Consider the following 26116-nt stretch of genomic DNA (forward strand, 5'->3'; position numbering starts at 1 on the left):
AGGCAGCAAGAGTGACTTCAAAGGGATAAAACAGCCCTTACTATATAGCAGGGGTGACCAACTTCTTACTGTTCGAGGGCCAAAATAATGGTCAGACGCTGTGTCGCGGGCCGCACAAAACTCCGGGCAGGGACAAAACCAAGGGAAGAGAACTCCGCTTGCTATGGCGGACCCCACAAACATTTTGATGGAATTTAACTAAACTCTTCATTTAATTAAATGCTATTTATAAATAATTATTAATGAATTATTAACCGAGCTCTTCATTTTTTGGAAAAAAGTATTTATATGGTCTCTCATATTATATATTAAGGGCCCTACACACGCTCAGTTATATCTGCGCAGTGATGCCTGCACAATTGGCCTGTACAGGCATAACTGTGCGTGTGTAGGGGCCGTCAGTTGACCTGCACAGGAGACCTGAAGGGAATGGTTTTTCGATTCGGTATAACTGTACAGTTATGCCTGCATCGCCGTGTGTATGGGCCATCAGGTATAACTGTGCAGTTTTTTTCCCGCTTTTTTTACTACCGCCCAACTTTCTTCCCTCTTCTTTTTTACTGATAATGTAATAGAGAAGGGATAGAGTGTAATGATTTGGAGAGGGATTGCATTTTTAATTAGAAGAAAATTTTCTAATAGCGTAATTTTCACGATATTTTCTTACAATTTCATATCGAATAAAAAAATCGAAATAAAATTTTAGAAATATTTCGACCATTGTTAAAATTCGCAATTTTGTTTCTGAAATCACTCTTTTCAATAAATTTTCCCAAAATTATGCACCGAAACACACAAACTCTATATTCAGATAATGTGCTATGACTATTAATTGTTTATTGATTATTTAGAGAAGAGGAGGTTGACCAGGATTCTCTTAGCGATCATTCTATTACAAGGACTGGTAGGATAAGTCCCAAATGTTTTCCTAGAACTGCGATGATATGTTTCACTTATATAACGACCCTCCCAATGAAGCCCGACCACACCCTCAAGTCTCCCCCTCTCATTACGACCTTGCTCCAAATATAACGTCCATTCTCGACGGGACGAAATTGTCGTTATATCGGGCATCGACTGCAATACAAAAATTTCTCTTTTATTGCCTATATTGTCATAATTACTGTAGATATGGATAGCATTCTTGATAAGCATGAGTAGGCAAGTGTGCCTTTTACATAAGTCATGAAAATCGGTCAATATGAGAGGGTTTTTAGTAACATCAAAATTTTGAAGGGAAAAAATACATTATTGTACTTTATGATGTAGATTCAACATCTTCCATTACAGCAGTATTCCTCAAAGTGTGCGTCGCGGCTCTTGGGCACGTGCCCCTCCCCACCCACATCCTGCCGCAGGACATAGAGGCTATTTTCTTTGCTCGGCCGCCACTGTAGTGAATTTTTTAACGTGTGAAAAAAAGAATGATGGGAATCGTCTCGAGCTCTGAAACCAGAATCCTGATCCCAGCCTCACCTTTAGGGAGTTGGGGAGGGAAATGGCTCGAGAATAATGACATATTCATTACACTATTAATGGAGTCACCGAAGTCAGTAGCTTTGAGTAGGTATCTTGATCCATTCTGAGAAAATTATGCCAATCTTTTGGTGCAAATCTCAATTCCTGTAATAATTTAACGTGCAAATATTGTTGCCTTTTTTTAACCAATCTTTGCACCACGTTACCCGTTTCTTTCTTTTTTTGAGTTAATAACTTTCAGTGCCATAACCAATCCAACTACACCCAAAGCATCATCTGTGGAAATCGTACTAGAAAATTCCGAACTGATCAAATCACCGCGTAGGCAGAGATCGAAGAATGAAAATATCCCCACAGATTGCCTAGAACCGGTTCCAGAAGCTTCGCCTGCACAGGTATAACTGAATGGTGTGGATGCATCGAACCGTTCAGTTATGCCTGCGCAGTTATGACTGTGCGTGTTATAACTGAGCGTGTGTAGGGGCCTGAAATCAGCGCGGAAAGGAAACTGAGTAAATGGGAACGGCAGCGTAGCGTAGACTAAAATTTCTTACCAGACCAGATTCAAATTTTTGCCCCCGTACCCAGCCCTTAGGGCTGATGGTGGAATTACAGACGGATTAGTTAACAGCCTCGAAAGGTGTATTTAATGTACGACGGTAAGTATGTATTTGTGAATGAGAAATATTGTCACACAAAGTCGGGAAATTACACAAATTATTAGAGTGCCAAAAAATACTGAGAAGAAACATTTCTGGGATAAATAAAGTTTAAAAAAAAAAACCTCTTGGCTGGAAGTCATATCAACTAACGAGAATATTCTCGGCTTCGGTGAAGAATTTGTCCAGGACTGTTTTTTATACTACTTCGAGCAGCTTCATAATATTCTTCAGGCAGGACTTTGCAAGCTCAGAAAACTTTCCTGACACAGGGGTTCAACAAAAATGGCGACATGACCGCAGAAAAAATTGCTACCGCAGGGAGTCTCCCATCGAGGGGTTAGCACACCAACCTCTCGATGAACATAGAAAACAAGCCTGCTGTTTGGAATCGGCAATAGGTTGTAGGTCCCGGTCTAATTAATTAGCCTTCGTGTGCAGAAAATGACCGAGGTGCGACAAAAATGATAAAATTTCTTTTTTTTTGTACCATGACATCGTGAAAAATGTCTGTTTCAGCTGTGATTAAATTAGCCCAATATCTTCAAATATTGATGTCATTATTTATATTGTATTCTATGAAAACAATCTTAAAATATATTTTCGTAATTCTGTACCCTTTTTGCATACATGAAAGCGTCATATTTATTGTTACGATTATGAGCTGTCGACTGAAATGAATTCACTATTTTTGGAGCAGTAAAAGGAGAAACATTTTTGAAAAAGATGTTTATTTGTTTTTGGGACTTCAAATTCATGTTTGATTCTTGCCGAAGTTCTGTTTGTTTTCCGCTTTAACCGATTATTGTTTTTGAACAAAAAAAATTATAAGTCTGTAAATGTATAGCTGTCTAATGTCCAATGTATGACAATTGATATTGTTATCGTAAGTATTGATCCCACACGTTAACGAACAGGAACAAGCAAAAGGATTTAATAGGTGTTCCTATTCCCCCTCTCTGTGGGGTGAATAGGAACACCATTTTCTCATGTATAGTTAACTTTAGAACTTTGTTTTCTTGGTATCTATAGAAGATGGTAGGATACAAATAATTAGCTAGAATTCTTTCATTTTCAGAAAATATTTTATATTATTTTTTTACATTCAAAGTTGAAAACCGTTCCTGCTCATTCTATTTTACGGTACACCAACATCAGAGGGCCTCCAAAATCTTGAATTAAAAAGCAAACTGTTGATTGTTCATGTTGCCTTCTAGTTTGTTTCGATGTTATTTCACTGAACTCGATGCCTGCCACAACTATCGAATCATCTGCAGCCACATATTATGTGAATGAATGACACTACCATAAAATACTTGTAAAAATTTGAAAGTTTCCTTTTTTCTGAGAAAGTGCATGGTCGCACATTGTGGTTCGAACAACCCACGGTTCTCTTACTAGTTGAATGGTGTCACTATCCCGGATGCAACTAGGGTGCCGATTTGGGAATTCTCATTGACGAGCGACTTAGGTTTTCTGAACATTGTTCAGCGTGGTCAAAAAGCGAATAGAATGCTTGGTTTCATTTTCAAGAAGGTCTCTTCGCATTCTCCTAAAGTCATTCTTTCGCTTTATCGAGGCTTAGTTCGTCCTGGACTGGCGTATGCTGTAAGGTTTTGGAGACCATAACTACAGAGGGACATAGACTTGGTTGAGGGGGTGTAGAGAAGAGTTGCGCGTGTATATATATATATATATTGTTTATAGTTTTCATGATTGCATTTTTAATTGTTTTGCTGTATTTTTTAAATATAATGACATCCATATTTCTTATGGGCATCTTTTTGTCAGCCAACTCGTTGGGCATTTTGCCTGTTGTGGCGTTGTTTTTGTATTTGTTTCAGTTTGATAACACAGATTCTCTGCATAGGAAAGTGTGTTTTATTCTCATGCACAATATCGATCTTAAATTAAAGCAATTAACTGTTCCTAAGCAATCGTCAAATTGTGTAAAAATGTGTGTTTTGTTAGATTCGTTTGTAATCGAACTAGTCTATAAACTCCCTAGTTTAAACAAACGTGGAATTTTAAATCGAAAAAAAAAACAATATTTGTGTCATTATCACGATTTCATTATCGTGTGGAATGGAATTTCATTCCACACGATTTCATTATCGTGTGGAATGGAATTTCATTAAAATTTTCATTTTACTTTTTTATTCTTTAATGATGATATTTACTCATATATATATTAGATACTATGAGCTAAAAATATTGGAATGAGAAGTGAGATTGCTCTCGTTGATAACAAATGTGTCCAGTCCAGTTTGAATATTGATGGCAGCTTTTGTCGTTTTTATAGGAAAGAGTAACTTTGACATTGGCCATTACGTGTATGACGTCGTCTCGGCGCAAGATGTTCTGACCCTAATCTATAGCTAGAGCAATATAGAGAAGACACATTAAAGCGCCGACGAGAGCTTATTTCAACGACAAATGCGTTTTTATTCTTGAAGGGGTCGAATAATATCATTGCATTGATCTTGCTTTCAATTCCACATCACCGATTCGATTTAATTAGGTTTACTTCTTTCTTTAGATTATACGATGCGGAATGTGCTATCATTACTTCGGATAGCTTTTGTTAATCTGAAGTCACTAAACATGTTAGCATCAGTAATTTGGCGGGCGATTTTCAGAAAATGCTGATTGAAATAAAGTCTGAAAATGTCGTTCATCCACAGCAAGAAGATTGCTTAACGAGGTGCTACAAAAGTTTAAAAACCAAATTAATGTTTAAATCCGTATGTATTATGGAAATGAATGCCGCACCAATCGATATTTTTGAATCAAAGTGGAAAGGTTTCTGCTTTAAAAATATCGGAGACGAAAGGAAAAATATTAAATTCGAAAAGAAGTTTAAAAAATCAAGTTTCAGAGGTTCGTGAAAATAGTTCAAGGTATTTTCAGTTTTTTCCTAACGCTTCAAAAGCATTATAATATAAATATACAGTATATTATTTTATGTTACAAAAATGAATTTCATTGTGTGTTCAATTCTACGTATAATCGATAGTATCATCATCAACCTAAACGCTGCGAAGAGCTGATTTGCACAAAATTCTTTCATTTCATCTGGAATATTTTGATTTTGTCTTTTGAGCTTCAGTCAGATTATTTTTTATTAGCCGTCCCAAAAATGAGTTACAACTTTCACGTATTTTCTTACAAATAAGTTCGAGAGAACGTTAGTAACCGTTCATCAAATTCACGGTAGTTAAACAGGTAGTTTTAGACAGTTTTCTGACATTTATTACGGGTTCTTTTGAAATAAGTGACACATATTAACTCGAAAACAAAGTTTCTAGGTTCGATTCACTGATGTTTGAGTTCACTTTACTGAAAATACACAAGTTTTCCTCTTTTAGGACATAGTCGAGCTTTCAACTTCACTCACGTTTTTTGAGGACTAGGATATAATTGTTTTTTTCGTGGTGTAGTGGTATAGTAAAAGAGAAACGTAGGAGGTTTGGAAATTATGACAAGAAAGAGCTCTATAGCACCGATCAATAAATTTTACAATTTATGTCAAATATATTTTATTGCAAAAAAAAAATCACAAGTTTTTCAAAGAATTTTTGAGCAGTTTTCACCCGTTAGAAATTCCACAGAAGCAACAGCACGAAATCGTCAAGTTTGATTGCCCTATTTCTTAAAGTGTTTTTCTTAGAATCGATACATGGATTCCCATTAATCGATTTCTGTTGAGATCCCAAAAGGAGGAGAAATATTTTTCTTCATATCTTTATTTGTTCACCAAAGCTGTCATTTTTTATGGAATATCACAACTGAAGGGGAAAATCCGCAACTAATCAGTCGGATATGAAATAGGAACGTGATAGAGCGTCTATTCGAACAACTACATAATCAACAATTCTTGAGAGATTTTTAATTTTTTTTTCCTCTCACAAACGCGTTCTCTATAAATATGAAAATAATAGATATCGTCATGAGAGAGACTGCGTAGTGTTTCTTTTGAATTGTTATGACGTGTCCAAAATATTGAAATATGGCTTTTTCCCTGCAGTAACTACCATCGTTGAATAGAGCGAATGAACATCGCAGATGATGTGAAGCTAATGGGGGTAATCGGGAATGAAAGCGATAGGGAGTTGCTCCAGACCAACTTAAACAAGATTGCAGCATGGGCAAATGAATGGAGCATGACGTTTAGCGTAGATAAGTGCATGGTCGCTCATTTTGGTTCGAACAACCCACGGTTCTCTTACGAGTTGAATGGTGTCACTATCCCGGATGCAACTAGAGTCACCGATTTGGGAATTCTCATTGACGAGCGACTTAAGTTTTCTGAACATTGCTCAGCGGTTGTCAAAAAATCGAATAGAATGCTTGGTCTCATTTTCAAAAAGGTCTCTTCGCGTTCTCCTAAAGTCATTCTTCCGCTTTTTCGAGGCTTAGTTCGTCCTGGACTGGAGTATGCTGTAAGGTTTTGGAGACCATACCTACAGAGGGACATAGACTTGGTTGAAGGGGTGCAGAGAAGAGCTACGCGTGTCCTTATTGGCACACAGGGCTTGAGTTATGAAGAAAGACTTCATTTTTTGAATATGTTTACATTGGATGAACGCAGGTGTCGAGGAGATATGATCGAAGTGTTCAAAATTTTCAATGGGATGGATAGGATGGACCATGAACTTTTAGTACACCGCCAATCGACTGCTTTTACAAGGGGACACCAGTATCGATTGGTGAGGGACAATGCAAGGTTATGGTGTCGCAGGGAATTTTTCTCCAATAGGGTTGTTAATAAATGGAATAGCTTACCCCCGGAGGTAGTAAATTGTAACACAATTGACACGTTTAAAAAGAAATACGATAAACATGTTGGGGTAAATCGGGAAGCTATCCATTCTTAGAATAAGACAACCATAAGTATTCTTTATGGGCATTGTATAATATTTTATCATGTGTATATATTGTTTGTAATTTGTGTTAATTGCATTTTTAATTGGGTTGCTGTATTTTTGAAACATATGACAACCATATTTTTATGGGCATCTTTTTATCAGCCACCTCGTTGGGCATTTTGCCTGTTGTGGTGTTGTATTTGTATTTGTATTTGAATGAATGAACGCCAGAACTTTGCCACTGGACTTATCCCGTTGCCGAGATCTCTTCCAGCCCGGCTTCGTGGCAGGGTCTGGAACACTTTATTTAGTGTAAAAAAAAACAAAACCATACAAACTTTTTTACAACATATTTTCCCCGGACAATTGTCGCGATTAACAAATTTTGTGGTGATTACAGACGAGATGGGACTGGGAGTTGGAGAAGTTTCGGGGTTTAGTTACGATGAATGTACACATATTAGGATGGAGGTATGTTTTAAAAGCAATTGAGCGCCCCCTCCATGTCATCTCATCTGTTATCTTACACTTGCCATATTATATACACAGGATACAAAAAGAAAGAGAAATGAGAATCTTATTGTGAAATAATATATATATATATATATATATATATATATATATCCATCGGAGCGAGTCATCTCGCTTAACACCTTATTGGTGAGCAAATGGGTTTGATAACTTGCGACTAGAAGCCAGCATCAGTTTTATTGGGTTGAGTTCACTCGCTCCGGTGGATTTAATGAACATATACAAAATAGAAGTATTGTGTGGGGGAATATATACAATTAGGGAGCACCCGTGGCATCTCGCTTAGCACCTTATTCGGTGAGCAACATGAATCCGACAATATGAGTACGCACGTGTGTTGTGGACATGAAATGCATGGACAACTTGAATGGAGGAAAGAGAAATACACACATTTATATACATATATATAACTGCCAGGTCGAGTCGTCTCGTCCTAAACCTATTTTGGTGAGCAATGTGGGCTTGATTTAAATGGGGGATTGTCTGGAGAGAGCCTTAGCTAAGGATCAGCTTCGGTCTTAGTGTTTTGGTTGACTCGATCTGACTGGTTATATTTATATTAAAAAAAAAAGAATGAATATATATACATAATATAAACTACATGTGTAATGGTTATTATGAAACCTTATGGCATATGAAGGACACTTGTGGTTATCACATTTACATCATTGTAACGGGAATGTCATAAAGATTCTTGCTCGGGTCCCGTTAATACATGTTATATCTTGTACATGTAATGGTTATGTATTAGTAGTGGCAGTCATGTGGATATGATTTTTGTTGTTGTTTTTATCCATTTCTGTTTTTTCTCCCACTTATTTTTGTAATATTTAAAACATTATTTTATAAATCTGGTGGACAGATTTCTTGTTTTTCGTTGGCGTGTATATATCTGACAAGGCTTGTAATCCTTGCTGCTGTGTTTTTGTTTTTGATTATTTGGGTGAACCATTGTTTTCTATTGTTTTCGGAATGTTTGTACATGTGTAGATGTTTTGTAAATTTGCACTCTGTTGCATAGTGAACAGGAGTACCAACCATACCGCAGGCAAATTTGTCTGTTAGGTGGCGTTTCCGTTCGTGTAGATATATAGGGAATGGGCCGTGTCCTGTTATGAAGATAGTCACCTCCCTATTCCAGTTTAGTGTTGTATGTGACTCGAGGGACAATTTCGTGCACTTTCCTAGCTGTTGTTCCTTGGTCCCAAATTTGCTGCCATTTCTGGAGGGTTGCTGGTTTAAGTTGTCGCTCCAGGAGCATTATTGGGAAAGGGTTATCAAGTTTATTGTCACAGTTGATTGCAGCTTTGGCTATAGAGTCTGAATAGAGCGCGGAGCACATATGGGCGTTGAATAGAGCGCGGAGCACATATGGGCGTTGAATAGAGCGCGGAGCACATATGGGCTACGGAAGAGTAAATAAACTTTGCCAAAAATTTGGTTTAGGAATCATCAACAAATAAGGCAAATACATGGAAAAATACAAAATTCCTAATGCATTTTGACACACTGTGAAAAACACCGGAACTCTGAAAAATACAGGATGCATAGAAAACAGGACGTATGACATTTTACTGGCGAACCGTTGATCCTCGAAAAGTTTCTAAACAACGTGTAGTACTCCTATATGTAATTCATGTTGCAAGGGGTTGTACAGTTATTTCAAAACATAACGTTTTATACAGTCTCCGTGTGCCCCAAAACCCAAAAATAAAGTTGTTGCACTGTCTCTCCTGATGCCAACAAAAATTCCACTTTTCTAAGTGTAATAATCACTGAGATATTCGAATTCAAAAAACGGAGTAAAAGTGGGAAAAAAGAGCATTAAGTGAGGGTGAAACGGTTTACCCGTATCTCTCTAAAGCCCTTTTTCCCCAACTTTCCACCAATTTTTCGAATTCCAATATATCGGTGAACATTGCACTTTGAAACGTGGAATGTTTTTGTTGGCATCAGGGAAAACAGGGCAACAAATTTCTAATTTGGTTTTGGGGCACACGGGGACTGTATAAAAATTTATTTTTTATTTCAATAACTACAACCCCTTGCAAAATGAATTACATATTCGAGTACTACACATTATTTAGAAACTTTTTCTAATTGGAAGTATGTCTCTAGGATTAACGGTTCACCAGTAAAATGCCATGCGTCCTGTTTGCTGTGCACCCTGTATAACCATTATCACACTGACCGAGTATCCCACTTGAGTTGAAAACTAAACCTTAACTCTTGTAATTCCTGTAATTTTTCGTGTATTACCTTTTTTAATTGGTGATATCTGAGTACATATGGGCTAGTGAGAATATTGATTTTTGAATCTTCTAAAGGTCAACGAGAACGTCTTTAAACCAACACCGAAAATTAGCAATTTAGTGTGGCCAATAAAATATATTAGATAGCTGCTCCCCTCAAATTCGCTGTGGTTACATTCTGAGTTGGCTATTTATGCAGGATGCGAAGTATCCTTGTACACCCTCTATATTTTGAACCGTTGGTGATCGGAATGTACTTTCAATTAGAAATACTATCCAAACAACGTTCAGATTTTAGATACAAATACAAATAGAAATACAGCGCCACAACAGGCAAAATGCCCAACGAGGTGGCTGATGAATAGATGCCCATAAAAATATGGATGTCATATATTTCAAAAATACAGTAACCCAGTTAAATAAAAATGCAATTAACACAAATTATAAACAATATATACACATGATAAAATATTATACAATGCCCATAAAGAATAATTATGGTTGTTTTATTCTAAGAATGGATAGTTTCTCGATTTACCCCAACATGTTTATCGTATTTCTTTTTAAACGTGTCAATTGTGTTACAATTTACTGCCTCCGGGGGGGGTAAGCTATTCCATTTATTAACAACCCTATTATAGAAAAACTCCCTGTGACACCATAACCTAGCATTGTCCCTCGACAATCGATACTGGTGTCCTCTTGTAAAAGCAGTCGATTGGTGGTGTACTAAAAGTTCATGGTCTATCCTATCCATCCCATTGAATATTTTGAACACTTCGATCATATCTCCTCGACACCTGCGTTCATCCAATGTAAAAATATTCAAAAAATGAAGTCTCTCTTCATAACTCAAGCCCTGTGTGCCAATAAGGATACGCGTAGCTCTTCTCTGCACCCCTTCAACCAACTCTATGTCCCTTTGTAGGTATGGTCTCCAAAACCTTACAGCATACTCCAGTCCAGGACGAACTAAGCCTCGAAAAAGCGAAAGAATGACTTTAGGAGAACGCGAAGAGACCTTTTTGAAAATGAGACCAAGCAATCTATTCGCTTTTTTGACCACTGCTGAACAATGTTCAGAAAACCTAAGTCGCTCGTCAATAAGAATTCCCAAATCGGTGACCCTAGTTGCATCCGGGATAGTGACACGACACCATTCAACTCGTAAGAGAACCGTGGGTTGTTCGAACCAAAATGCGCGACCTTGCACTTATCAACGCTAAACGTCATGCTCCATTCAATTGCCCATGCTGCAATCCTGTTTAAGTTGGTCTGGAGCAACTCCGTATCGCTTTGATTCCCGATTACCCCCATTAGCTTCACATCATCTGCGAATTTGCTAGTAATCCCATCGATACCATGATCGAGTTTATCGATAAAAAGTGAAAAAGTATAGAAACAAGTACACTTCCATGAAGGACTCCACTCTATGGGACACCCTGTGGTAACAATCTCTTTCTGTGGTCTGTCGCCGTTTCTGCTGTACCCCCGGGTCGGGAAAATTTCTGACAAGAACGAATCGGGTATCAAACTCGCGACACCTATAAGCATCTTTTTTTTCGCACTTTAGGGGAGTATCTTATCGATCTGGGCTATCGCACCCTTGCTATTGCACTTTTCTAAGTCCAATAGCTTGTGTAATTTTTTCTTGTGCAATAGCAATGGAACTCTATCTTAGGCTCAGAAGAAACACGGCAACAACTTTTTAACTGGAAGTCAGAAAAAATCCCATGAATAACAATTTTGTATATAAAAAATGGGGGCGTTATTTAAATATTTTTTCTGATTGAAAGTATGTTTCTATCACCAACGGTTAAAAATATAAAGGATATATAATAATATGAATTTACACCCTATATAGAAAATAGAAAAAGTAAAAGAGTGATAGAATATAAAGTATTTTATTCGTTATTAGTACATCAACCTCTTATGATGTCTGCCGCCACTCGGACTACCACCAACTCAAACTTACCACGCTACCACTTATATTAGCACTATGCATATGGTATTGCTTACAAACACATACCAAATGATGACTGTTGTGTACAGAACAAATGGTACTTCACTCCACTATAGCTGACACACATACACATATACTTTAAACTTAATAATAACTTATATATATATATATACTATATATCATATATATTTTATATTTAATTTTTGTTGAAACTCACCAATACCAGCTGCAATATGCAGTGTAGTGAAAAAACATTGTTAAAATATCATTTTTTTATATGAAAACAGAAAACAAGTTAATTATGTGAACTGATAAGCAAAAAATATGACCAATGAAAATTTCAAAAAGAAATTAATCGAAGAATTCAGAAATGAAAAAGTCAGCCAATGTCTAGGTCTCTCATTCAGGGGGAACACCCTGACATTGGCTTAACATAGAATGTTTCTGAGAGCATTCCTTGGTCTTCATACCTAAATAGATGCTCGATCCCCCGACGTTCTGCTGTAGTACCATTGAATTCAAAAATCAGAATATACAAAGATGTGTTTTTTTTGTCCAGTTGAAGAAAAGAACAAAGTTGCAGTCAATATAAAAATATATAAAATAGATGCAGAAGGTGCATGTACGTACCTTGTGCTAGTCCTAGTTATGGGGGTAAAATTCAAAGTGAACAGTTATAGTTATTGGTGTGAAGAGAAAGTATGTCCAAGGTGTAAGGAGGAAATCTGTTGCATATTAAGATATTTTGAAATTATTTAAGCGTTTTGAAAATCGTTGGCATTATTGCAGATATGTTTGATGCGAGAAATTTGAGAAAATACAATATTTTTGAAAACCTATCTGCTGATATTTGAATTGTAATTGGTTAGAAAATTGACTTTGAAACTAGTCTTTTCTTTTGTCGTGGATGCCAGTTAAGACCATATTGTTAACAATGCTTATTTTTAAGTCAAGGAAATCAGCTTGATTATTGTTGTGATTGGTTTTTTTTAAGATTTAATGTACTAGGATAAACTTGCCGGCTGATTTCGTGAAAGTTGTTGTAGTTGAGGATTATTAAATCATCAATGTATCTGAAACCAGTAATATTAAGAGAAATTAAATTTTTGTTTTCAAAGTAATGCAAGAAAATATTAGCAAAAGCACTAGAAAAACAAGTCCCCGTAGGAATCCCAGTGGTTTGTTTATACACATCTGAGCAAGTATAAACAAATACCATTAAATAAATAGTTCTCAAAAATCCAAAATTTTGAAATATTCAACCATTTGTGTTTTTCCATTTTTATGTATTGTTCATAGTTGTTATAGAGAAATTCACAGGTGTTAAGAATCTCATTATGTGGAATGCTAGTGAAAAGATTTTCAAAATAAAAAGTCTCAATGGATTTAATTTTATCTGTTTTCAGAAGTTCCAAAACTTTGACATTATTATTGATGATAATGCCGGATTTGCTGTTGTCAATTTATTTGAGAATATTATGAAGCAATTTGAAGAATTTAAAACCAATTTTATGATTGTAGCTAGTTGTGTTGCATGTCACAAATCTGAATTTAATTGGATTTTTGTGAAATTCCTACCTTCCAGACCACCCTCCTATTCAGATGAATCCCATTCCGAAGAAGCCACCTATCGCTAAATGCGGGAAGTTCCAAGAACGTGATCCCAAGTGAAGAGTAAATGTACTTCAGGCCGGAATTGAATTGGTGGATCCTACTTCTATACCGCCTACTACCCCTTGGCAGTACTGAAATCACTGCCACATCTGAGCCCCCCTCCACAGTGGATAATAGTAAATCTTGGTACTCTGACAGAGACTCACTAATACCTGCTCCGACCTGATTCGTTCCCACCCACAGAATTACCCGCAAGGGCAACTTTCAGCGATAAAAAAACGTCTCGAAAGTTGCTAATCTTCCCCCCCCCCAGCAGGAAGACAACAGCGTTCAAAACCACGAAAATCCCTATACACTGTTTTCTAGTTCCCTAACCATAGAATCGCCGATGATTAAACCCCTATCACTATCTCCCTCTATCTCATACACGACCATCCATTCACCTCACAACTGCCGTTGTTCGTAGAGATTCCTTCTTCATCGACAGGTGGCTCCGTTATAACCGGGCCCCTCTAAAACCCTAACTATCTCTCGTAACGCTTCGACCTCGGAGTTCCAACCTTGCCCTATCCAAACACCCCTTACATTTGAAACTATTAGCTACTATTCCCCTAGATCAGGGAAATTTCCCGTCACAAGTCCGACACAGCATTAATCGAGGTCGAGGCATAGAGAATATCGAACTTGGATACGTGGAATTTTTCTTATTCCGCATCAGGAGAGAAAGAACAGCAACTTTCTGATTGGGTTTTTGGGCCCAGGATGTTCGTATAAAAAGTTAATGTTTTTATTTTAATAACTATACAACAGCTTGCAACATGAATGACATATCCGAGTACTGCACAATATTTAGACACTATTTCTAATTGGAAGTATGCCTCTAAGATCAACGGTTCCCTAGTAAAATGTCATACGCCCTGTTACCAATGCACTCTGTATAAGGTACACTAAGGTAAATGAAACCGCTTTTTTTTATAGTGAAAATTCAACTTAGCACATATGTTGGATAATTCAACGAAAGGTATTTTCTGACGTGTCCTTTTTTCAAAATTAGTTTTATTTTTAGTTGGCGAAGGATTCCACTTGCGCCTTGATGAGAGGGGCAAGTGAAACCTATGACTGATTGTGCTTTAAACTCATTCACAAAATGATTATAAATAAAAGAAGTACAAAGTGAAAAATTCATAAAAGCCTAAACATTTTGTTATTCTCGTATACAAAGCTAATTAATGCCCTTAGTATGTAGAAAACTCATAATATTAATCAACAACTTTGGTATGTAGAAAATTCACAATGTGATAATACCCCCTACCTCTGCAAATATCAACCAACATTTATGAGGCAAATGAAAAGAAAAATTTTTCACAAAAACCATCAAACTTGAAGAGAGGTGAAAGAGGTGAAAGAAATGACAGAACTTCATCACTTCTAATCATACTTTTGTCTTGAATGTTGAGCCATTGAAATGTAGATGTAGTACCGATTCTTCTTCCACATATTGCTTCGCAATGAGTCTCAACTTCGGTTAATTAGCCGTCAAAAATCTTTACTGACTTTTTATTTGTGAATTTGACGAGAATCCAGTCACCAACCTTTGCTTCTGAAATAGTTTCTGTATGAAGTTTTGTTGTTCCTCTATATCTCGAAACTCATCTTTTAGGTCTATAGCAGCAGCTAGTTCTGATTCAGAAGCTTTTTATCAGTTTCTTCAGTTTCATACCACAGTTGATAAAGCTAATGCAAGTAAAAACGAGGTTACCGTATTGCTTAGCATTGATTCCACTTGCCGTAACACAGAAAAGCAGGAGGAAAACATGTAATATTCCTAACAGATTAAATAACAAGAAAGGAAGAACGATACCGAAATATCGATATTTGATCAATTCAAACGTTCAGAAATAGTCGAAATCTAAAGGGCACAACAGGTAGCAACAGGATCACAAACCTAACTTCTCCATATGAAGTCGTCTAACATTGCATGAATAGCTAGCGCACTAAGCACATTTTTTGCTGAAAAATAGAGCAAATACAAAATAAAAATTCCGCAATAGACCGTTCCAAGAAGCTAACCGAATTTTACATATCATATTGCTCTCATTAGGTTGCTGTATTTTTGATATAGCTTAGATATATTTGAAATCCATATTTTTTGTGGACATCTTTTATCAGCCACCTCGTTCGGCATTTTGCCGATTGTGGCCTTCATATTTGTGTTTGTATTGGGTTCCACTTTCCCCAATTTCCATTTACCTCAGTGTACCTTACATCAAAAGACTTTTTTTTTTTCAAATATGTCAGCCATGAAAAATTCAATTCTTTTACTAAGGCCGGAATTACACTATAAAAGTTTTGTAAAATTGCTTTTATAAAACTTGAAAAATACAACAAATAAACTGACCGGTTGCATTTGCTCGAATGTAATCGATCAGCTTATTCGTTGTATTTTTCAAGTTTTATACAAGCACTTTTACAAAACTTTTACAGTGTAATCCCGGCCTAATAAACATTGTTTAAATAAAGCATTTTATGTATAAATAGCGAAAAGTAATAACCATCTTCGTTTTATTTTATACAGGGTGGGCAAAAAGTCCTTAGAAACTTTAAAAGTTCATAAAAATCGGAAAAATATCCGAAATAAAAAACGGTTTGCAGGGTTAGCATCGCTAGGTCACAGGAAGTTTTTAAGGCAGTAGAAAAAACAGCCGATAGTTGGCGCTAACGTACACAAGTCAAAGAAAAGATACTCAAATAACGAACAGAATGCCTCCAAATCGTTTATCACAGTAGTATGTGTTTCACATGACCACCACCACAGGGGGGGGGGGGATAACACATTGCAGGCGAGTCACAAATCCAGCCACGGCAGAGTGCAGCAGGTCTGGATGTATACATGACACCTCTCGGCGGATCGCATCTTTCAGTTCCGACAGATTGGATAGATCGATACAACCGGGATTTCAAATATCCCCATAATCAGAAGTCTGCCGGTGTCAAATCTAAAGACCGAGGAGGTCATGGGAACCTGCAACGCCTGCTAATGATTTTGTCTTCCCCAAACGTCTGTATCAAGAATGCCTTGACCGGAGTAGCCGTGTGACTAGTTGCTACATCTTGCATAAACGTGACGGTAGAAAGCGCATCCATCGCTTTCATGCAAACATAGTACGATCTTCTCGCGTAGAAGCGTTAAATAACGCTGTGCATTCACCATAGCCGATTTCCACCCATTTACAGGGCACTGCGTTTCAAAGAAGGGTCCTATGATGAACGAACCTGTGAACCCACACCACACTAGAGTTCATGGCACGACTGCAATCTGTGTGGGTACAGATCAAGGATTCCATGAAGAATATTGCGTATCGAGGATGGTGGTAAGCCCAAGCGTCTGGCAGCTTCACGAACACTGCTGGTCCCTGCAGCTGATTCGGACGCTAACGCTTCCAGTTTTACTGCAATACGCGGCGAACGTGCCTTCCTTAAACATGGTCGTCCGGCTCTCTTTCTTACACGATCCTCCAGCGTCCCAGTTTCTTCAAACCACTGAACAAGCTTTAAGAAGCCTGTTGCTGTTAAAGGCCCTTCTCCAGTCCTCACATTTTTCTGAACTTGGAATTTACACAAGGCAATAGTCGCTGATTCCTGGTTTACGTAAAACAACTTCACCAACAAAGCTTTATCCTTCGCACTCAGCATCCTTGTTCACATACACGGTTTACAATGGTGAACTTGTGGATTAGGAGTGCAAATTCTTATAACCGTCTCATTTGCATATTTCCACAGAAGTCGCTCGTGCCAGCGCCATCTATCGGCTGTTTTTTTAGTTATTTTTTCCTGTCTTAAAAAATTCCCGTGACCTAGAGATGCTAACCCTGCAAACCGTTTTTATTTCTGTTATTTTTTCGGTTTTTATGAATTTTTAAAGTTTGTACGGACTTTTTCCCACCCTATAAATCTTTAAGTTTTGTGATGAGCTATCCATAATCAGAATTGTATATTCACGCCATATACATGTTACGCTTCAGTTTGTTTCTACTCTTATTTAATTTCAGTCAAGATGAATGTGGTACGCTTAGCTGGTATGGCAAATACCAGTCTGACTGGTAACCAGACGACTAAGCCTATATGTCACCCAGCGCAGACCACAGAAGCTGTTGTACTTTTTACGATAGCCGTACTTGGAATGGGAGCAAATATGTTTCTAATGCTTCTCATCATATTGAAACGTCCTCTCAGAAGGTAAGAAAATGAAACACAACAAGTGTTTCGTTACGTTATACCGAATCAACTGATTTTTTAAATCGATATTATACAGTGTGGGTATAAGTAAACTGACACTACTTAGACGTATGTAGCGCTCTTTCTGATGGAGGTATTTTGATGAAATTTGGGGTATAGCATATTTGGATCATGGGAGAGAAGAAAGATTCAATAAAACAAAATAGTTCAATTTTATACTACCAGGTGGAAAAGTGGCGCTCTTTATCGCATTGTCTTTTTCCCATGGTCTAAATAATGTATATTAAATCAAGTTTCAATGAAATACGCCCACCACAACGGGTTCTACATAGGTCTCCTACCTATGGAAAAAGACTATGGGGAGAAAAGATAACTACAATAAAAATGTGCTACTTTTTCACCTGGTGGTAAAACATTTAACTATTTTTATTGAATTCTTCTTTTTCCCATGGTCCATATATCAATATATATATGTATATACCAAGTTTCAGCAAAATACCTCCATGAGAATGGTGCTGCATACGTCTGAGTGGTGCCAGTTTATTTATAACCACCCTGTATGACTAATCTAATATATTTGATTGTGGTATTTCTTAGAATTTATTATTTTATTTTTTCAAGTGAAAGCTACCCTGGAAAAATTGCATCAGAGGTTAAGCATTTGATCGTAAACTTAAGTTTTGAACGGTGTTGAGCACTACGATTCTGTTCTTTTTCGAAAAATATGTTTATTAGTTTTTAATAGTTAATTAGAGAGAGAGAAGCATACGAGATACTTTATTAGACTTACTAAGAAAATCTTAGTTCGTTATTTTGCTAATTTTTATCGATATATAAAATGCTTTCCAGATGGTTGGATATCCGCGAACTAACAAAACCGCCACATAGCTTCAGCGACAGCTGTCGCCCAGATAATGATTAACAGCGTATGCTGTCAACTCATATCCACTGTTACAGCCACGATATATATGTCTGTTTTATCACAATCACATAAAGCAGCTGAATTGGGGAAAATGACTCAACTTTCAACAAATTTTCAGATTATAGTCGTACTTAATAGTCACCATCCAATAGATGAAATATTTATTTGCAGTTCTATAAAAGGTACTTGATGACTTTCACAGATTTTAAAAATGTACCATCAAGTTTGAATTTCTATTTCTCAGCGTGGTTTTACCACAAGAAATTCAATAAATCATTTTCCAAGTCTTTATAGCGGGGTAAGACTGCATACGAATTTCAAAGCTTTTTACTTGCTCATCTAACGATCACGCGGCGTTCAGTATAAAAAAATATTGACGAAGTGTTTTATTTGTAAAAAGTACAAACTTTTTTTTTTATCGTAAATGATTATTTGCCTGAAATCATATTCTTGAAACATTTCCTGTTTGAACAAAACCAGTGACAATAGCTTTGAACTTTGACATTAGCCACTGGGACATAATATTGGACTAAGTCCTTTTGAAGAAGCACATTTCTCTCTTTCTCTTATTTAAATACATTCTTTGAAGCAATTCAATTTCTCTTCCACTCATTCGTAGATTTCATTTTTTTTCGAATAAACTTTTCCAGAAAATATAAAGATGCGAATCACACACGTAACATTTATTCAAGTAGTAATAAATTTTACGTGAAGTTTACGTAAATTTAAAATATAATTTTAAAGAACTTTTTTTGGAAATTGATGAATAAGGGAAAACGTTTTTTTATACTTTACTTCAGATGGATTTTAATAATATATTAGATTGTTTTACCGTATTTAAAGATAAATTTTTATTTTATTTTTGAGTTTTAAACATAATTATAATATTGAATTCTCTTTATATGTTGTTTGGGAATTTTTACATTAAAAGCCACGAACTTTGAAAAATCGCTTTCGGAAAACTTTACTTGCACCGATAGATTTTCAAAAAGACAAAAACTAAGTATATTTAAATGAGGTAATTTATTCTAACGTGAGCAATAGATTGAAGTTGTTGTTTTATCAGTTATTTCTTGAAAATTGATACTTGTTTTCTACTTAAACTCGATTTCTTTTAATTCCATAATGTTTTCGTACCGGAGTTTACAAACTTTTCAATTATTGTATTGACATAAAATTTATCCAAAGTAAATAAAGTTTACGTGAACTCAATTAACCGAAGACCAGAGTAGTTTCAATAACGCAATCAATCCCCAGGATGTTAAGCCATGATCACAAAAATTAAGAACAGAACTATACAGTTGATGTATGTGAGGTCTTCCCTAGATTTCAATGATCACAAATCTAAATAACGTTTCTTGTTTTTGAATTTTTATTTCCATTTCATTGACCATTATTTGTTACATTTGGCAAGCGTTTCGGTCGTATTTTATGTTTCAGAGGAAAAGCTTCTAGAACATGAAGAACATGAATAATAAATAGTGTTTTTCCGTTGCGTTGATTATTTCAAAGAATGTGACGTTGGTCTGGAAAACCTCATTGGGTAAATGAACGAACATTAGTCAACAACGCCGGTCGCTCATCTTGTTTTACAATATTATTGAATGTTTTAAATTATATATACACTAAGCTGTGTTACTCGCGGCTTCACTCGCGTGGATTTGGTAATCTTAAAATTGCTCGGCGATTTCCCCCGCATAACATTTAAATCCCACATGAACCCCTTTGGGGGTTGAATTTCCAGAAATCTCGTCTTAGTTTCTATATTACAAAATATATAATACTGACCAAATTTCATATTTATAGCTTCAGTGGTTTGAACTCAGCAATAATTGCCCCATATAACCATTGAACACCTCCCCTTTATGACCCCCATTAGAGATTAAATTTTGAAAATGTTCTCTTTAGTGAGTCTCTTACAAAATTAAACTACTGATAAAATTTCATTTTTATAGCTTGACCTCAGCGATGATTTCTCCATATAACCATTGAAACTTCCTTCCCGCTTATGATCTCCTTAGATGTTGCATTTGAAAAATAACTTTTTAGTGAATCTCTACATTGCAAAATTAAAATACTGACTAAATTTCATATTTACAGCTTCAGCAGTTTCAGCTCGGCATGATTTTTCTATATAACCTTTGAACCCCCCTCTTATGACACCCTTAAGGGTCATTTTTCAAAAAATCCCTCTTAGTGAGTCCTTACATGATAAAATGAAACTACTGACCAAATTTCATATTTATAGCTTCAGCTGTTCCGGCTTGGTGATGATGAATCAATCAGTCAGTCAGGGTATGCTATTTTATACAGGGTGCATAGCAAATGGGGATATGACATTTTACTGGCGAACCGTTGATCCTGGAGGCATACTTCCAATTAGAAGAAAGTTTCCAAGCAACATGTAGTACTCAGATATGTCATTCATATTTCAAGGAGCTCTATCTGTATAGTTATTAAATTAAAAAAAAAACTAACTTTTTTATGCAGTCCCCGTGTGCCCCAAACCCCAATTAGAAAGTTGTTGTGCGCTGTCTCTCTTGATGCCAAAAAATGCATGTTTCTAAGTGAAATATTCACTGAAATATTCAAATTAGAAAAACGGAGGAAAGTTGGAAAAAACAGCATTAAATGCGAGTAAAACGGTTTCTCCGTTCTTTCTTCCGTTTCTCGAATTCGAGCATATCTCATTGAATATTGCACTTAGAAAACTGGATTATTTTCGTTGGCACCAAGAGAGACTGTGCAACAACTTTCTAATTGGGATTTGGGGCACAAGGGGATTGCATAAAAAGTTAATTTTTTTACTTAAAAAAAAATACTTTACTTTATACAACTTCTTGAAACATGAATGACATATCTGTGTACTGCACGTTATTTGGAAACTTTTTCTAATAGAAAGTATACCTCCAAGATCAACGATTCGCCATTAAAATGACAATGTATACAAGGTGTGCTGTAACTGCTAATGCGGCTTTCATCTCACCAACTGTCCGACCGTAGGTATGCAGTAGAACCTTCCTGAACGGACACTCCTCGGTAATGAACACTTCTCATTAACGGACACTTCTCTGATACAAATACAAATACAAGACACAAAATACAAGATACAAATACAAGACACTCCCTATTAGCGGACACTCTATGATTATACATAATCACGACTCGGTGCTGTTGTTCAGGACTCTTTCGAAAGCTGGTGGACAAGTTTTTTTTTTAATTTGCCATTCATAGCTGTAAGGGTGTTTGTGAAATTGACGATTAAAAATTTTAGCGTCCATGCGATTTCAAACTTCGCCAATCTTACAGCGATTTTAGCTCACGATTAAATACAGATATTCTGATGAAAATAGTGACAACTTATAGAATTATTTCTGTTCTTCCCAAATATGTGCTTAGTTTACGTGTAGATGTTTCAGAAACTTCACGAATTCGGTTTCTTTTAGATTTGACGCATTGTTTTTCCATAATCCATTATCCACCATAACACGAAAACGATTCGTGGTAAGACAAGGTTGGTAGGGTGTTTATTTTCCACTTAGGCTCGCCTATCGCTTCCTTTGTTTGGCAAACAGGTCGCGTTTACTGTGTACAGGTCCACTAGAAATGACTGCTCTAACATGGTGTTGAAACTGTTAACGATATTTTTATCAATTTGGAGATTTTTTAATTTTTCTTTTATACAAATACAAATACAAATACAACGCCACAACAGGCAAAATGCCCAACGAGGTGGCTGATAAAAAGATGCCCATAAAAATATGGTTGTCATATGTTTCAAAAATACAGCAACCCAATTAAAAATGCAATTAACACAAATTACAAACAATATATACACATGATAAAATATTATACGATGCCCATAAAGATTACTTATGGTTGTCTTATTCTAAGAATGGATAGCTTCTCGATTTACCCCAACATGTTTATCGTATTTCTTTTTAAACGTGTCAATTGTGTTACAATTTACTACCTCCGGGGGTAAGCTATTCCATTTATTAACAACCCTATTGGAGAAAAATTCCCTGCGACACCACCTTATGTTGGATACACTGTACTCGTGTTGAACGACTGTTGTATTGTGTTGAACATTGTAATTTTTACTTGAATAACTTATATCGAAACTTTTCGTGAAAATATAATCGAAACTTTTCGTGAAAATATAATCGAAACTTTTCGTGAAAATATAATCGAAACTTTTCGTGAAAATATAATCGAAACTTTTCGTGAAAATATAATCGAAACTTTTCGTGAAAATATAATCGAAACTTTTCGTGAAAATATAATCGAAACTTTTCGTGAAAATATAATCGAAACTTTTCGTGAAAATATAATCGAAACATATAAAGCGAAGTTAGCTTTTAATTTTAATCAGAAGCTATAACTAAATCGTGACTTTTCAATAGTAATCTAAGTAATAACGATTTTGTTGGGGGACGAAAAAAATTATTTAACCTTTTAAGTAGTTTTTAAAATTTTCCTGATCTGCACTATAACTGCCACATTTAAAATTGTTAAACCTTCCCAAATTGTCACCTATTTTCAAGATTTTCTTCCGATTGCGAGCTGATAATTGCTTGCCCCCCCAACAAGAAAATTTACTCAGCCCAGCGTTTTTATTTTCCTCAATATGATACAAGAATACCTGCCATGACACGTGTTGCTTTCTAGAAAGAGAAATACAAGAATATTTTTTTCGAAAAAAAGTATCATTTATACTGAGCGTACATTTCCTTCTCTTTTTCTTGTCCCTTCTCTTATCTAACCTTGAAGAGAGCTGACTTCATTCACTAAAGGTGATTGATTGCAGGGGGAATTGAAAACATGTTTCACTGTAAAAACAACCACAATGTATTTTTAGTAGCCGAGATATTTTGGAGTGTCTGAAATAAAGCAGATCAAGTTTGACGAGGTATCTCGGGATTGCCACTGAAAGGGTTAAACAGCTGTCAGTCATCGTGTTAGTTGGTGAATCCAAAGCTGTAATCTTCTGTGTGATGCTGGAATGAATCGTGCTTACCTATGATTTTCTTTTTGGTTTTATGCGCTTTAATTAAAACATTGCCCCCAGGGTTAAAAACACAAATCACAGTTTGACGATCAAAAATTAGCAGCTCGGTTGGTCGTTTCTTTTTTTGATATATATTTTTCGATTTTATTATTCGTGTACTATTGTTCTGGTCTTGCGATGTTTCGGATTTTCATCAAACTAATTTCATTAGGCTCCTTCGAACAAACTAGTTGAGTTAATTTCCCTCGTTTTATCACTTAAAATAAGAAAACACGGAAAACAAAACATAGACCAACTACTGTTTTCTGAGGGTATTTTTGGTATAAGCGTGTCAGTTGTGTGTTCCGCATTTCAGTCACGAATGTATTACTTAACACCATTCATTACAGCAGCTCTTAGTAGACGGCGGAGCGTGTTCTAGCATAATAAAATAAGCGTTACTATCTGAACAAGGGAAAAAATGAAGATTTTCGAATGTTTTCTATTTTGTTTGTAGTAACTACTCACCGATTACGCTGGAACTTTTTTTTAATACTTGAGATCTCACAGTACAAAACATTCAGTTTTAAATTTTCTAACCCATTCTATACACGCACATATGTTAATAAAACTCTCATATCAATTTCTTTGAAGATAGAAGTTTAACTTTCCTTTCTCCAAAAAATAAATAAATAAATAAATGAAAAATAATAATAATAATAATCTCATAAAATATATGTTAACTTTCTATCTCAAGTTTTATAAGAAACAAACGTATATTTCTATTTTCTTTCCGATTTCGAGAATTCCTTGCCTTCGCGTTCAAAATTGATTTCACAAAAAAGCTATACGAATGGAAAGATAGTAGTCGATATACACGCTAAAAATTTATGAAGACGTGAAATGAAATTCGTATAAAAAAAATGTACAATGTGTGTAAACTACGTTCATGACACGCCATAACTGAAAGAGTTGAAAGGGAAAGAAAAAGAGTTGAAAGGGAAAGAAAAAGAGCTGAAATTCATTCCGTTGGACACGTTATCACTTTCTCAAATATGGGAGTATGAAAAAAAAGTATAAGAAAACACGAAAAATCTATTGTAATTAGACTGTGGGTTAATTAGTTTCTCTCGCACATGCCCACACTTTTGTATTTAGTGAGAAGTAGAAGCACCAAAGCAACTTTATTGACTTGTACAAATTTATTTTCAATGTTCCTGTAAGACATTACGTGCACGCAAAAGTACAAAAATCTAAACAACAAAAACAAAATAAAAGTTCGAAAATCTCAAAGAAAAATTTTGTTGTATATAAGAAAATCCTTCTCAGTAATGATAACACGAGTGAAAGTGAGACGGCTTTTTTCTCAGCCCAATATATCAAGGAAATTGACATTTTCTGGATATTATGGCAATGTGAACTCGGAAAGAAAAGTCATTTGGTGCCCACCGGGAATTGAACTCGGGTCCTCTTACAAACCGACCCGGGTTAGATTCCCATCGGACACCAGATGACTTTTCTTTCCGAGTTCACCACGACATAATATGAAAAAATATCTATTTCTTTGATAACCCGAATATTTTGATAAAACTTTCGCAACTTCGTTATTTAGAGACGCCACTATATTCAGATTCAGAAACCATCGCCTCATACTATACTTTAAGGTTTATAATGACATTTCGATGACACTTATTTGGAACACTCTATAACAGGGGTTTCCAACGTTAAACTTCTCGCAGAACCCTTCATAGTTATAAGGAAGTTTCGCGGAACCCTTGTAATAATGAAGTCGTTTTACGGAACCCAAACAAATTTTTTGAATATTTATTTTCAAAAAAAGTGCGCCCTATATTGCCGTCTCAACAGCATCATAGCCCAGAGCAAAATGAAAAAGGCATATGCACCATTACTTTACATATTTATTGTCATAAATCATTGTGCTAGATATTATCGTGGAAGCTCCCCAAGTAAATAAGGTCCCCGTGCCGTGCCCAAGTGGGACTCGTGTTAAGATGGAGCTGAGTGTCCTGTAAAGCACACATGAATTCTGCAGGTCAGTGGATAAAAATTCCCAAAAAAACATCGTTTTTACAACTTATAATTTTCTGATGAAATGGGAAATGATGTTTATGAACTTCTGGAGCTTTTGATTCGAAAATTTTAATGTTACCGAGAAACTGAATTTTCGGGATGTTATGCCGAAACTGATATTTGGAAAGAAAAGCGATTTGTCTCCTCCGGGAATCGAACCCGGGTCCCTTTGCATACTGGGCAAGTGCGCTAACCAATACACCAGGCACACATTTCAATTCCATATAACACGCATTAGTAGCGAGAGTGGAGACAAAGTAGCGCTTCACGCTACTAATGCGTGTTATAAGGAATTGAAATGTGTGTCTCTGGTGTATTGGATAAGCGCACTTGCCCGGTATGCAAGGGGACCCAGGTTCGATTCCCGGAGGAGACAAATCACTTTTCTTTCCAAATATCAGTTTCGTCATAACATCCAGAAAATTCAGTTTCTCGGTATATTTCGGGCCGAAAAAATACCATCGCTTTCATGTTACTGTTTCGAAGTTGTTTAGTCATCCCAGTGCTCTGA

The 26116-nt window shown here is 36.1% G+C and overlaps 1 protein-coding gene across 2 annotated transcripts in view; it reads left to right on the forward strand.

Annotated features, from left to right (window-relative positions):
- The window catches only part of LOC149084783 (uncharacterized), a 146103-nt gene that overhangs the window by 63373 nt on the left and 56614 nt on the right, over nt 1–26116 (forward strand). For both annotated transcript variants that reach the window (XM_089232528.1, XM_089232527.1), the window contains exon 2: nt 17416–17602. In XM_089232528.1, the coding sequence (XP_089088654.1) occupies nt 17421–17602 (182 nt within the window). In that variant the 5' untranslated portion in view covers nt 17416–17420. The remainder of the gene's footprint in view (nt 1–17415; nt 17603–26116) is intronic.

Source organism: Pholcus phalangioides, unplaced genomic scaffold (assembly GCF_987345545.1).
Source record: "Pholcus phalangioides strain wild (caught in Gottingen) unplaced genomic scaffold, Ppha-v1.0 ptg000007l_1, whole genome shotgun sequence".
Classification (NCBI taxonomy): Eukaryota; Metazoa; Arthropoda; class Arachnida; order Araneae; family Pholcidae; genus Pholcus; species Pholcus phalangioides.